Source organism: Tauraco erythrolophus, chromosome Z (genome assembly GCF_009769465.1).
Source record: "Tauraco erythrolophus isolate bTauEry1 chromosome Z, bTauEry1.pri, whole genome shotgun sequence".
NCBI classification, from domain to species: domain Eukaryota; kingdom Metazoa; phylum Chordata; class Aves; order Musophagiformes; family Musophagidae; genus Tauraco; species Tauraco erythrolophus.
Window position 1 is genome coordinate 87839497 of NC_141496.1, and position 15577 is coordinate 87855073.

Sequence of the window (15577 nt, forward strand, 5' to 3'; positions counted from 1 at the left end):
ATATTCGTATATGTTTTTATCCTTACAATTTTTTGGTTTTTTTTACTAAATACTCTCTGTAAGAGCAGGAAAGGATCTATAAGAGGTGCTTTCACCCCCTGTATAAAATGCCTTTTTATAAGATGTACCATGCAACCTTTTCTGGTGTTGATATGCTGCATGCATCTCTTGCTTAATAGTGCTCCATGCTAACACCAACAGCAGTTTAAACACTGAGTATTAGGTTTCCTAACCGTATATTCACTGTGATATTGGACAAGCATTTGAAGGATGTAAGTGCCAAGAAGGTAGATACACTATTTGTCTTGTTCCTAACAATATGGTGGACCTGACAAAATGCAGAGTTTCGCTCTGTAGTGTAGTGGTCGCCTTTCTTGACAGTGGTTTGTTACCCAGAAAAGTGATGAAAAGCCCATGATACATCTAAAAAGTACTGGCAAACAGGCAAATTACTTATTTCCATTCTCTAATTTCAGACTTTCTTATTCTCTGATTTCAGACTTGTTTGTGTTAGCTATGCAACATGTGAAACAAATCCTAACTGCGCAGAGTGCAAATATATAAGAATGGGTGGTTGGAGCCTGTGGCTAAGAAACCCACCAACATCTAATTTACCAATGAGCTAAAAAAACTACTAACACTTTTCATTTTTGGAGAGATCTTGATTAAAGTTTGGTACTTGCTTAACAATTTATTTTTTTTTATAATAACAATGTTAGGATATATATTTTGATTTAATCGTGGCTTCTGTCTGAGTAAGAATCTCTCCTTATAGACAAGGAGCAGATGGTGGATATGGACTAACTTGTTATTTCTGTGTAAATCCTAGCTCCTGACATAAAGGTTCCAAAACCAAGAGGGAGACCCAAGTTGGTGAAACCACCTTGTCTTTCAGAGGGTGACTTGTGAGTTGTTCTGTTTTGTTTCTTAACGTAAAGCTTCTTCATTGTAAATCATCTTGTTCCTTGTGTTAAGGTTTCATGATGAGTACTCAGTTCTTGTCAGGTTTTGCCCCTTTAGCGTTCAGTATGAGTTACATGTTTGCTCGATGGTGTTACTTACAGCTCAGGTAATTAACGTGTAGCTAGCTCGAGGTAGTACGTTTGTGGAATAAGAGACAGCAGATCTTAACCTTCCTAACTTGTAAAATCTGTGCAAAATTCTTTATATTATTGTACGCCGGGTAAAGAGGAAAAGATACTTGCATGATCTTGTCTCTTCCCTTAATAAAACTAAAGCATTGACTTTTTTCTATGTTTTTGTTTCAGCAATCTGTTCTTGTGGAATTCCAACACTGTTTGTTACCTAAATTTTGGGTTTACCCTCTTCAGTTCGTTTGTCAGGTCCTCAGAGGTTCTAGTAACTGGTTAAAGGAACAGTTGAGTGTTAGCACAGTTTTCTAGATCAGCAGATTTCAGTGTATGTACACCTTAAATAAGTATACTTTATGACACTAGTTTACAGCGTATGCACTCTTGGTCCTGCAGACACGTGTGTGTGTGTGGCCAACTTCTGAGCATTAACTTTCTGGTTTTGGATCTATGTGCCTATGTTAACGTTAGCTTCATTAGGGCCACCATGCTATTTATTTCCTTTTTTGCATAGGTAGTGGGCTATAATTTTTCGAAAAGATGAAGTATTTTTTGAAGAGCCATTAAATGAACTGAGAGTTAATTAACTTCATAATTTTTAATATTCTGTTGTTAAAAAAAAAAAAATCAACTTCCTGAGTTGAAATGTGATGTTTTAAACTCACTGAAGATAATAGATATGATGTCTTAATACTGTTCATGTTTTAGTGTTAATGAGGAGGAGAAGGCAAAGAAAAAAGGACCAGAAGAAAAGTCTAAAAAGCAAGGGAAAAAAGATGAGGAAAGCCAGAAAGAAGAGGACAAATCAAAGAAGGAATTTGACAAAAAGGAGGGAAAGAAAGAGGCCGAACCAAAAAGGAAAAATGCTGCGAAAGTAGGTTCTGCATCAACTTCTGGTTCTGAAGATGAAGGAGAAGAACAAGAAGGTGACAAGGTATAATTTTTCTTTACTGATATATTTATTATAAAGGAGAGTAGTATCGCTGAAGATCTTTCTTGAAGTTAATGCCAGATCTTAGGAAAGGTTGCAGCCTTGTGGCTGGCTAATGTAGATGCATAGAATAAAAGTTCTAGAACTTCATTTTGTCAAATAATTCTTTCAGGAGCTTCTTTGCTATTTTCAGAGAAAAGCATCTTTTCTAAGACATTTTTCTTTTTAACGAAGGATTTGAATGTAGCAGTCACTTATTTTGTCAAAATGCTTTTTCCATCTATGTGTTCCTTGGAACACAGACCTTTTTTTTTTTTTTCCTTGGGTATGTCTAAGAGAACATTTGGTCTGAAATCAAGTTTTTTGAAAGATACAAAGCTGTCTTTAGCCAGTCCTTTGGAATGTCTTCATTTTTCTGGTGCTTAGAATATTTGCATTCTGTTAAAAAAGGAGAAAGGACTAAAATTTAGAACTTATCAACGTGCGGAGATTTTTGTATTTAGTTGTGAGGAAAGCCAGCTCTTGTCAGGTTGTTCCGTGGAGCAGAATTGCTTCAAAGATACCGTGATTTAATAATCTTGCTTTTCAGTAATCTAAAGACTCCTTTTCTCTTTCCAATCCCAAAATCCCAAATGAAAACAGAAGAAAAAAGGGGGAAGAAGTTTTCAGGCATCTCATAGAAGAAACATTGTAAGAGGCCAACATGAGAGAGAAGCAGCAGAGAGAAAGCGTAAGCAAGAGGAACAGACGGAGTCTGAATTGTGAGTATGTTTTAACATGTGATGTCCTCAAGTTGTAGGAGTACCTTGAAACTAACCAGAGGAGACAACATCTGAAAAAAAATTCCAGACTGGTTTGCGCTGTGTGCTGTTGTTCTCCCCCACCCTTGTTTTATCTGTTTTAACTTCTTTTTGAGTGGAGAGTAAGAAGCTCCTCTAAACCAGTATACTCTATAGTGGGAGGATGGGAAGAATTGAACCTAGAAATTAAATTATGTCAGTCTTTCAGTGATTTGGAATTTCTAGCAGAAGAGAGCTGGTGGGTTCTGTTTAGAATTAACCTAAGAATATTCCTGTGAAATGAGATCAGTGTGAAAAACTGTTCAGGACAGCCATGTTTGTTTTTTTTTTTTTTTTTAAGTAGTGGATATGTTGGATTGAGAACTGGTAGGACCTATTAATCCATGGTTATGGATTTTCAGTCAGGTTGTGGAATGCATAGCGATTACCTGGAAAACATTTCCTTCTCTGCCTGGCAGCTGGAGCGCACCATCAGACAGAACAGGGAAAAAATTAAGAATTATTCTACTCTAGCACTGCAAAGCCAGTTGAGTGATACCTAGAGCAGTCTGCATTTGGAAGATAAATTATCACAAATGAGTCAAGCATAGGAATGGAGAGAAGATCCTGCCAGAAACTTGGGGGGGTGGGACAATAGGAAGAAATCTGACTCATTCTCAAGAGCTATTCTGCAAATGGGTGAAGAAGCCACCACCACGAGAGAGAGAGCATGATGTTCCCATCCCCACAGTTGGTGGGAGGGCAGAAGAAAGGGAGAACAAGGTAAAAACTTGGAGAAAATAGGAGGAGGATTATGGTGCGCTTCACCCTTAACAACAAAATTCTACCTTTTCCACATTCATTAACAAGAATCTAGTTTGTCTGGGGTTTTTATCCTCTAGCCCTTTTCTTCTCTTCTTCCTGTTGCTCTTTCTCTGGAAGCCTAACCTAATTACTCTACTTGGCCTGTAGCAAACCTGAGCATTTACAACTCCAGAGACATTAAATTGTCCTTAGCATCTCCTCAGCTCCTAATATACCACTGTTTAAATCTGACACATGCTGATTGGTTTCTGCAATCAAACTGTTGTATATTGATTTGGTTGCAATAATCAAATCTCTTCTACTTTTAAATAGCTGTCATATTTTATGCATCGGAGGGCAGACAGAGCTTCCTTCCAGTAAGATAAAAGAGCAGTAGTTTATGAATGCATAATGAATGTAATTATAGCTGGTGACTAATATCATAAAACTCAGTATAAAGTAAAAAAAACTTCTTTTTGCGCTGTCTGTCTTCAAGTTCCTCTGCTAATCCACTGAGTATGGGCTGATAGCTTTTTTGGTTACTGCTCTCATCAGCATAGTTTCCACTTTCTGGTCTTTTTAGCTACGTTGTTGATGTTCATTTAAGTCTAACAGTGGTGCTTTGCACACCATTCTGGACATACAGGACGTTTACATGTTTAAGGAGCGTTAGCTTGTGCTGCCAGCCTGAGTAGTCTTATGCACTTGAGAACTGTTGATTCTGTAACTGGATGGAGCACGAAAGGAGCGTGGAAGGTGACAGACATGCAAGCTTGGATATTTTAGGGATGCATATTACTATGACAGGAAGAAAATGAGTCACAGAATATTTAGTCATGATGTGCTGAAATGTGCAAATTCTAAAAAGAAGCGTTGAAACCCCCCCAGTGAGACAAGACTGAAGAATTGCTAAGCAGGGGCTAATGGTCTTCTCTGAATAAAGTGTTCAAAAGCTTGTTGGAAAGACTTCTGCCTGTCTTCATCCTGTAACTGAGATGGAGATAAGTTTTGTTTTATTCTGTTTTTCTTAAGTGCCAGCTTTATTTTTAGTGATACAATTAGAGAAAGAGCCAGGAGATTTCAATGAACTTGTAATAAATCTTTTTGCTTTATTACTGTTTGCTTCAAGAGTATTTAAATTATCACTGGTACATTTGTGGTCAGTTGTAGGACACTCACATGGTTATAATTAATTATGTGAGAAAACAAGTCACATAGGAACTGATTATGACTAATTGATCTCTCTGTAATTCCCTATAGTAATCTTAAATAGTGTTAATCTTTTTGTAATAGTAATAAAAATATCTTATTTCTCCATTAGTTCCGCACAGTGCCATTTTACCAATTTATACGTGCAACCAAAACAAAATACAGTTTAGAAGTGTGAATTGTTTTTAAAATCCTGTAATTTGCTGCTTCTAGGGAAAACTGTTAGTATGGAGCGCTTATCAGCAGTATCTCAGCTAATTAATTTTGTTAATTTATTTCAGTCTCTGAAAAGCAGGGTTTAGGTCTTTGTGGTTTTTGCATGCTGATGTTTTACTGAGATAATACGTCAAAACATTGCATCTCATCTAAAAATTTGGAAAAAAAAACCCTGAGAAACAGACTTTACAATGTTGTAAAAACGCTTTAATGTTTTTAATAGGCAGAGTAAAGAAGAAGGCAAGAAAACAGAAGTTAAGAAGATGGAGAAGAAGAGAGGTTAGTTCAAAGAAGCTAAACAGTATTTTTGGTTAAATCTTAAAAAAACAAATTTTAAATTTTGGTTAAATCTTAAATTTTGAATGAAATTATCTACCTGGATAAGATAGTTTACTGCTAGGGTAGGCCTTGGGGTCTCAGTCCAAGATGTTTGATCTATAACTGCTTCTTTCAGGTCTCTGAAACAGTGCATTCATGTTCCTGTATGTTCATTCTTTCTTCAATGCATTAGAACAGGTCTCTGCTGTTCCCATTTTACTGTCATTCAAACTTTTAAACCTTGATGATCCCTTCTGTTTGTGAACAAGGAAAAAAAGCTCTTATTCTTTGAACCTAGTGACTTTAGTTCTTTCCTTCATCTGTTTTCCTTTCTGTCTTCTCATAACTCAGTAACGTGAGGGACCTCTTGAAAGTATTTAGATACAACTTCTTATTGAGCAAGAGGCTTGCTTTTCCTAAGCAAGAGGCTTAGATTCAGATTACTGTGGTCTCGTCTACTAACCCAGACTTGCAAACTGACCTTCAGAGAGATAAGTTGTTCCTTTTTTAGTACTTCCATCTTTAAGGGCAATCCAAACCACTGGCTGTTATTTGTAGTATAGTACAGATCCAGTGGCACGGACTCCAACCAACCTAGCGTTGGCAGAGGAAGAAGAAAAGTATCCAAACTTATCCGAGATGGATTGGACTTGAAGGAAACTGTTTGCTTGCAGTGTCATTTAGAATATGTGCCACTTGCGTAGGAAAAAATCCGAAGAGGCATTTGGCATGTGCATTAGAGATGGACATGTTCATTCATCTTGCACACCTGCTGGAGCATGTGTACCAGGAATGTTTTGTTTTGATGGATTTGGACTGTAACTTGAATCACTTCGAATTTACTGAAAACATCTAGGCCTTCCATCATTAAAGGATTTCCAGCTTTGTAACTCTCAGTATTTACTGAAACTTCCTTTTGACCTGACCCACAATAGAGGGCGACAGGCGTATATCGAAAGAGAAGACTATTTTAGAGATGCGACTCAAAGGAGAAAACTGTGTGGGCTGCTAATGGTGCCTGATTTTAAAAAGCTGCATGCTTTGTTTCTGATAGTAAGCCCTGTGGTGTATTTCATGTGTGTGCCTGTGCAGTCATCTAATGTAGGGTGCCCGCCCCTGTAAATGCGTGTTCTGCATCCTGCAAGTAGTTCAGATTTATAGGTTTCTACAAAAACAAACCTGATGTGATTATGAAATATTTGTGTGTATTGTTTTTAATCTTCAGAAACATCAATGGATTCCAGGCTTCAGAGGATACATGCAGAAATTAAGAATTCCCTGAAAATTGATCATCTTGTAAGTATTTTTTTTTAAAAAAACTGATCTATGTGTATAATTCCAGTAGGAAATACTTGACATGAGTGTTTTGGGTTTTTTAAAAGTAATATTCTGAGAATGAACAGATTTTTTTTTCAGTTTGAAAGATAACTGCTGCTTACATGAGGTTACTATGGACATTAAAAGATCAATGTCAGCAAGTAAGATTGGTTTTGTTTTAAAATACTTCATAATAAATTATTTACCGGAAACATTTAGACAAGATTGTGTCAAATGGAGCATCTGTGCCAGCCGTGCAGAAGCACCAGAAGGATACAATGAGTGTAGTAGTGGCAGACTCCCTGATGCAAGGGATGGAGGCCTCCATTGAGGGAAGTCTTCTGCTTGCTAGGGGCTCAGATTTGGAATGTTACTGACAGGTGGTTGAGGCCTGTCTGGCCTTAAGACTGTTATTAACTGCTGCTGGTTTTCTAAGGTGGGCACCAATGATACAGTCAGGGGAGACCTGCAAAGTATCAAGCATGACTGTGTGACCCTGAGGGTGATGGTCAAGGTACAGGGACCCAGGTGGTGGACCCTTTCTTGAGGAAGGGGCTTGCGAGGGAATGGATAGAACTGCTAGGAGGCGGCAGGGTCCACCCAGCTAATTGAGGCAAAAGTATTGCTGCCAAGAGGCTGGCCAACCTGGTTAAAGAGCTTTAAACTAGGAACAGCAGAAGGGAAGGTGAGGAAGTGGTGGAGCAGGATGGCAATCAAATGATGTGGGGTGACGCAAACAGAATTGGCCTTGTAATCAGCAGAATTCCTCAGCAGAGCAGGACTGATGTGGCATCACTACAAGCATATTCACAGCAATGAGGAAGTTCTGGAAGCACGGTGTTAGGAGGAAGGCTGTCGTAACCTTCCTGGAAAGTCAGCACAATTGAGTGCCTCTTTGAAGTGGCTGTACGCTCACAGCATGGGGAACAAACCAGAGGAACTGGACATCTGTCTGCAGTTGCAGGGCTATGGTTTCATTGGCATCACAGAGATTTGGTGGGATAGTTCATGGGACTGGAGTGTTGCCATGGATGTATGCAGGCTTTATAGGAAATAAAGACGCTGGGAAAATGCAGGATAACTGTTTTTGTGAGAGACCAGTAGGAACATGGCTGAGCTCTGTCCCATTGCAGAGCTATACAACTGAGAGCTTACAGGTTGGGATTAGTGGGCAGACCAACATGGGTGATGTCAAGAGGATGTCTACTGCAGATCACCTGACAGGCAGAAGTAAAGAATGAAGTCATCTTAAGGCAACTGGGAAACACCTTTGGTTCAAAGGCTCTGGTCCTCATTGGAGGCTCGAACCATCCTGGTATCTGCTGAAGGGACAACATTCATATCCTGTTCAGGGATATGAAACATGGGCAACCTTGGCTGTGCAGTGACTGAGATGGTGGAGTTCAGGATCCTGGGAGGAGGAGGAAGCAGGGCAAAAAGGATCATAGTCCTCTGCTCAGAAGAGCAGACTTTGGCCTCTGCAGGGATCTGCTTGGAAGAATCCCTTGAGAGACCATGCTGGAGAGAAGAAGGGACCAGGAGGTCTGGCTCACTTCTAAGGTTTACTTCCTTATCAAGATTGATCTATCTTGACAAGCAGGAAAAAAAAACAAACGTGGCAAGAGGGCTGTGTGGATGAACAAGGAGCTCCTGACCATAATCAGGACACAAGAAAGGGAAGCATACAGGAAGTGGAAGCAGGGACAAGCAACCTGGGAGGAATATGCAGACACTGTCCAAGCATGGAGGGATGTGCTCAGGAAAACCAAAACCCACCTGGAGTTAAATCTGGGGAGAGAAATGAATGACAACAAAGCTTCTTCAAGTACTTCACCAGCAACAGGAAGACTGGGAAAATATGGGCCTGCTGCTGGGTGGGGTGGGGTATCTAGTGAGAAAGGACAAGGAAAGGCCAAGGTACTCAATGCCTTCTTGACTCAATTTGCCCGTACAATTCCCATAAGGAATCCTAGGTCCCTGAGACCAATGGGAAGTCCAGAACAGGGAAGGTGTGATACTCAGTGGACACGGATCAAATTTGGAACATTTAAACAAAGTGGGACCTGATGTGAAGTAAACCGAAGGATGCTGAGGGAGCTAGATGATGTTGTTGTGCGTCCATTTTATTTTTAAAAAGTCATGCTGATCAGCAAATGTCACCCTCGTCTTCCAGAAGGAGGATCTGGGAAACTGTAGGCCAGTTGGTCTCACATAGACCCCTTGGAAGGTGGTAGAGCAAATCCTTGGGAAATTGTTTCCAATAATATGAAGGACAGTAAGGTCTCTGGGAGTTGTCAGGATGGGTTGATGAAGAGGAATTAATCAAACTGACATCCTTCTGTGAGATGACGTGGTGGATGAGGTAGAGCAGTGGATATTAAGTTTAAAAAGGCTTTTTCACTCACTCATAAAGTCTGGACTAAACGAGGGGATAGCAAGGTAGACTGAAAACTGGCTGAGCTGCCGGGCATAAAAGAGTGCCACCAGTGGCAGTGAGTCCAGCTGAAGCCAGTCACTGGTAGCCAGTACTGTCAAAACATTGCCATTAATGACTGGGATGATGGGACAGATGAGACTTGTGGCGAGTTTGCAGATAATGCAGAACTGGAAGGAAGGATTTGATGAGTGTGCTGCCATCCAGAGGAACTTGGACAGGCTGGAGAAACAGGCCAGTAGGAACTTCATGAAGTTCCACAAAGGTTCAAGCTCTGTCTCTGCAGAGGGACAACTCTATGCACCAGCACAGGCTGGGGACTGACTAGCTGGAGAGCAGCTTGTCAGAAAATGACCTGGGGGTGCTAGTGGACACCAAGCTTACTGTAAGCCAGCAATTTGCTCTGTGGCAAAGGTGGCCAGTAGCATCCTGGGCTGCATTACAGAGAGAGTAGCCAAAACTAGAAGGAGCTGATGGCTGCCCTCAGAGTACCATTGCATGGATGAAAGGGATTCAGCCTTTGGTTTAGTATCTTCATTTTGTGAGTGCTATTTGTACAATGAGAAAATACGAGCATCGGTGAGGAAGGACAGTAGCATGAGAAGCAGCAAGCTGCACCAACGCAGGAACAGCATTGTGTTGGGTGTCAGAGGCAAGGTTCTGGTAGTTGGGGCAGGGCTGGTTCCAGCCTGCTCCAGCAGACCCACCACAGGGCACAGCTGAGCCCCTCGGCCAAGATGGTGGCCCCTCTGTGAAAACTTACTTAAGAAAGGGCAAAACACATTGGGCAGAGGGAGGAGGAGGAGGAGGAGGGGAAGAAAAAGTGAGAAACATCAGAGGTAACACCCAAGTCAGAGAGGAAGGGAGGAGGTGCTCCATGTTGCTGGAGAAGGTATTCCCCTGCAGCCTGTGGAAGACACCACGACGGGGCAGGTGTTGACACTGTGGCCTGTGGAGAGCCCATACTGGAGACTTCTCCTGAAAGACTGCAGCCTGTGGGGAGTGCCCAAGCTGGAGCAGAGGAAACGTGAGAGGGAAGGAGGTGCAGAGAGGAATTGTGATGTGCTGACCATCTGCCTCCGTGGCACCGCTTGGGGATGGGCTGAGGAGGGGAGCCTGGAGGGAAGTTGAGCGTGGCAGAGGGGGGAAGGAAAAGTCTTGATTTCATTTTAGTTTCTCTTGACCCAAATATATTTTAATTGGTAATAAATTAATTTTCCCTAAGTAGAGTCCTTTTTGCCCACAACAGTGACTGGTGAGCAATCTCACTGTCTTTATCTCGACCCGTAAGCGTTGTCATCCTGCTTGCTCCTCCTGCACTGTTGAGGGGGAGAGGTGAGTGGCTGGCTGGGCATCTGGTTGCTGGCCAAGGCCAGCCTACCACATTGTTAAATATGAAACATGGATTTCCAGTGTGTCCTGTTCTTAAATTATTTTAAGTCTATGCCAGTACTTTCTCTCAAAAGAATAGTTCACCTTAAATAAAATTTATAAAGCTTTTACTTCACAACTTGCTAGTTTGGCTTAAAGAAATCGCTCTATCCTGAGCCAGACAGTAAATTCTCCTAAAATAATAACTAAAAAAAAATAATTAAAAAAAAAAAAAAAAAAAAAAAAGGAAAACCCCACCACACCTCTGATTCAGAGGTGTAATGGAGCAAATGTCTTGCAGTACTGGGAAGAACATTGGTTGTAGAGATACAGGAAGGACACTTAGTTTATTATAATTGTGTTTACCAAGTAAAGATGATAGTAAGAACTCTGCTGAGCATAGTCCCATAGTCCCAACCCATAAGTATTATGGGTTTTTTTAATACTAACTTCCCTTGAGAACAGGAGCTACAACTTTATACAAGGTGCGGAATATTATTAAGACCTGTGCTGGAGATGAATTTTATTAGTTCTAAATAGGAATTCAAATAACCAGGAGCAGCTGAAGATAAGGAAAATGAGAACTAATTATTACAGGAAGAAGTCATTGGTACACTGGTTCCTAGAAGTGGATCAGAAGCTCACAACATTACTTCTGGGTGCCTTGCACAGAGTGTCACTATTCAAAATTTAACTGAAAAAAATCTACAAAGACACAGTTCTGTATATTAACTACAGTCCACTCGAGGTGCTTTGCTACCTTCTCGGTGGCAACGCACTCGGGAAAAATTGTGCATGGAAAAGGCTGATTGTGGAGAACAGCTTGAAGCACAGAAATGCTAGAATTGTGAAAGTGGCGTAAAACTTGAGTTCATATTTTGAAAGTGTAACATTATTTTTAAAAACTGTAAGCTATTCAGATAGCATCTGCCTTTTGTTACTGAAGCAGCTGAAAGGCAACTGTTGCAAGTTTGTGTGAATTGTTCTAAAATTAAGTACATAGTCAATTTAAGGAATACTATAGGAAGGTATCACTGAGCATGGAAGTTAATTTAGTATGGCTAATTAACGATTATTAACATGTAAGTTAACTCTTCAAACTGATTTCTTGTTTATATACAGAATGTGAACAGGTGTATTGAGGCTCTCGATGAGCTTGCATCCCTTCAAGTCACAATGCAACAAGCTCAGAAACATACAGAGATGATTCTGACTCTGAAGAAGGTGAGCTCTGCAGTTTTAATCAAAGTAACCTGTGTGTTTCGTTAAATTATTTACTACTGGACTACTGTAGTGGTCCAGTTCTGGTCCCTGCAATTCAAGAATGACGCGGACAGATGGGAGATCATCCAAAGGAAGGCCATGAGGATAATCAAAGGGCTGCAGAAACTGCCCTGTAAGAAAGGACTGAAGGGGTTAGGTCTTTTCTTCCTGGCGGAGGCTCAGGGAAACCTCATCACAGCATTCCAGCACTTCAAGGGCAGTCACAAAGAGGATGGAGGTTCCCTTCACAGGGTGCCACGTGGAGAAGACAGGGCAATGGGTACCAGTTGCACTGCGAGAGGTCTCATCTGGATTAAAAAAAGAAACTTTCTTCAGTGAGCATAACCGTTCATTGGAACAACCTCCCCAGCAATGTGATGAAGTCCCCGACACTGGAGGTTTCCAGATGTGATTGGACAGCGTGCTCCATAATCTCATCCAGCTCCCTTTCCCACAAAGGGTTGGACCAGATGACCTTTCAAGGTCCCTTCCAACCTCAGCTATTCTGTGATACTCCAGAAGAGTGTAAAAGTCCATTATCTCCTTTCAGGTTAAACTAAGAATTCCATCTGGCATGTGATGAAATTACCAAGGTATTTAAATACCCAATTGGAGCTCACTGTTCTGTTACTTCGATTTCAGATACGGAAATTCAAAGTCAGCCAAGTTATCATGGAGAAATCTACAATGCTATATAACAAGTTCAAGACCATGTTCCTGGTTGGGGAAGGGGATTCTGTTCTTTCCCAAGTACTAAATAAATCACTTGCTGAGCAGAAGCAGCACGAGGAAGCCAACAAAACCAAAGAACAGTGGAAGAAAGGAACAAACAAAAAAATGGAAAAGGAAAAAGAAAAGGACCAAACAGGTAAGTCATTGTGGTTTTAGTTTCTTGCTGTATAAAAGACCTAGTCTCCATCAGTTTCTGAGCCAGCTTCTTCAAAAAATCCTGGATATAGGAATCCTACCCATCTATTAAAATCTTTGCATATCTGAAATAGTCAAGAATAATAATGCTGTAACTCAGTTTCAAGTTGAAGGGTATAATGTTTTCTGTGGCTATTTTACCTTTGTTGCCTGAAGGGAAGGGCTTTTGCAGGAATTGAGTTTAGCATTTATTACTTCTCTGTACGTTTTCTAACTTCATTACCTTACAGAGAAAGACAAAACATTAAACATGAGGTAGAATAACACACTTCCCACCATTCCTCAAGCAGCCTTTTGGTGCCTAGACTTCCACCTGAGCTTTAACTGTTTAATTTCCTTCACTAGCCGCTTCCTGTGTCAAGCATGCTACTTTGTGTAGCAGCAGCTTTTAACCTCTTCTGTGAAGCAACTTCAGTAGTTCAGTCTAACAGTGAAGAAATAATCATCATTATGGGGAGAAAAGGCTGTTGTGCTCTTAGCAGTACTATTCCACGTTAATCATGAGTGCTTGGAGAGGAACTTTTTACAAGGGCATGTAGTGATTGAACAAGGGGCAATGGCGTTAAACTGAAAGAGGGCAGATTTAGATGAGATATAGGAAGAAATTCTTCCCTCCGAGGGTGGTGAAGCACTGGAACAGGTTGCCCAGAGAAGTCATGGATGCCCCATCCTTGGAAGTGTTCAAGGCCAGGTTGGATGAGGCTTTGGGCAACCTGGTGTAGTGGAGGGTGTCCCTGCCCATGGCAGGGGGCTTGGAACTAGATGATCTTTGAGATCCCTTCGAACCCTAACCGTTCCATGATTCTAAGTACAGGATGATACTGAAAGCTTTCCATGCTCTACAGTAACTTAAGTCAGTTACTTAAAAGAATAATGAGAAAGAAATGTAGTAAAATAGACACTTGCATTTTTCAATAGAGGAACAACATGAGGCAGAGACACTGGAAGGCTGGGTTGGAAATGAATTTAAATCCTTGAAGAAGTAGGAGAAGTTCTCACAACCACTGGAGAGCAATCATATTTACTTTCAACTTGAATCCTCAGAGCAAAACTGTTTCAGAAAACTGTTTGGAAGTTATACTGCTGGGATCTGGAATAAACAGGTTGCTGTAACCGAGGTGACTGAGGATGCCAAGGATTCAGAATAACTGTAGTTGAAATGCCATTGGATTAGCAGGTGCTTAGAAAGTAGGGATGATGATAAAACCTAACTGTTTCATGGTCAAAGAAGTATGTATGATGTAGGAGAGATTCCACACAGGTGCTTCCCCAGCCCAGAGACCAGGACAGCTGATGTTTGAACAGAGAATCTCAACTGAAAGACTTCCTGCACATAGCGTAGTCTGGCTAAAGAAGCTACTTGGGATAAGGTTAACACGAGAGTTCAACAGAACACGATGAGAGAGCATACTGCTCCATGGTCAAATGCAGAATGGCAGGAGATTTTAGCAGAACGGGGATATTTCATAGAAATGGATTTTTCTTTGCCTGCTGTTTTAGAAAATTGAGCTGCTGAACTCTTACTGGCTCTGTGAAGCAGAACAAGTACAGCTGCAGTACAGCTTCAGACTATCTGCTTTGAAACAAGGGACTGTAGTGTTCATTGTTCCATGGAATTCTTCGCATGGCATTCCAGTTCAGAACTGGTTCTGCACAGGTCTAGTCCATAATGTCATCTGAAAATCATCTTGTCTGCTTTTTGGCATCTCTCAGCCTCTAAGTATTCTAAAGAGTGATGTCTTGTATTTTTTTTTCTTGCTGTACAGAGAGTTTGTGGTTTTTTGGTAAGCCTGTAACTTCAGGTAAAGTGGACTGCCAATTCTGACTGAAAGTGACATTCCTCAACAATTCACTCAAATTCACTGGCTGTAATACCAGAGCAAAACGTGTTTGTCAGAGAAGTTTTGAAGGGGTTAAATATTCCTGCTTTGACTTCACTAAATACAGCTTCCACACGGTGCTTTGTTTTCCTGCTTGACAATTGCATGCTGCAACTAAACGTTTCTACTCTATTTATATACACTGCCATCACTTTTTATTACATACATGTATGTTGGAGTTGAGCAAATGAGAATCCATGGAACTAATAACCTCCAGTTAAACGACCAGAAATTCCCCAAAATTATCTGACCAGGTTACAGTGGTAAAGAGAATATAAATAAGAATATAAATAAGGATTAGAATTAATAGAATATTAATATTATTATAGTACATAATTATTATTATAACTGTTTAATTATTAATTAAATAATTCGTAATTGATATTTTAATTAATTATTATTTTTACTATCTTTAATTATTATTATAAATGTTATATTAGAATATAAATAAGGATTAGTCCTATTGTCTGAGGCCTAGGAAGCACAGGAACTTGAAATCTCATTAAATATATGCATTGTCCATTTCCCATTATTGAAATTACGGAATGAGGCTTGTTGCATGGAATTTTAAGAAGCTGAAGCCCTATCAATTACTGCTTTTTGTATTGTTTGAACTGATGGAGGTAAAGAAATGATGCAGGGCTTTTTGTAGCACAGTTTTGCTGCCTGCAGTACTTTGTTCTTTCTCTGCCCTTTCGTTTTAAAGGTCCAAAGGTTCTGAACGGAGGGTCTGAAGCTCAGGATACCAACCAGTCACAACACAGTGGAGAGGACACTGGGGAAAAGAAAGACAAGCATGAAGTTGGCAGTAAGAAAAAGTGAGTTAATAACCTTACTGAATTAGGGATCTGTCCTGCTCTAGCCAAATGATGCCAGTATAACAGCAGTGGACTGAAGTTATTTAACCATGCTGAGGTACTGGTTTTGTCACAGAGCTTTCTCTCCGCTGTAGAGAATGGTAGTAGCATGTAAAAGTTTTGAATGAACGTTTTAGAAGGTAATTCACTGCCTGCTATGGTGGAGACGTAAAAGAAAAG

General features: G+C 40.5%; 1 protein-coding gene across 1 annotated transcript in view; it reads left to right on the forward strand.

The window, feature by feature from the left end:
- Positions 1-15577, forward strand: part of PSIP1 (PC4 and SRSF1 interacting protein 1) — a 37070-nt gene that overhangs the window by 18140 nt on the left and 3353 nt on the right. Inside the window, exons 8-15 of the mRNA XM_086628984.1 lie at positions 830-905; positions 1800-2025; positions 2665-2783; positions 5254-5309; positions 6574-6644; positions 11593-11694; positions 12376-12601; positions 15247-15358. Of these exons, the coding sequence (XP_086485110.1) occupies positions 830-905; positions 1800-2025; positions 2665-2783; positions 5254-5309; positions 6574-6644; positions 11593-11694; positions 12376-12601; positions 15247-15358 (988 nt within the window). The remainder of the gene's footprint in view (positions 1-829; positions 906-1799; positions 2026-2664; positions 2784-5253; positions 5310-6573; positions 6645-11592; positions 11695-12375; positions 12602-15246; positions 15359-15577) is intronic.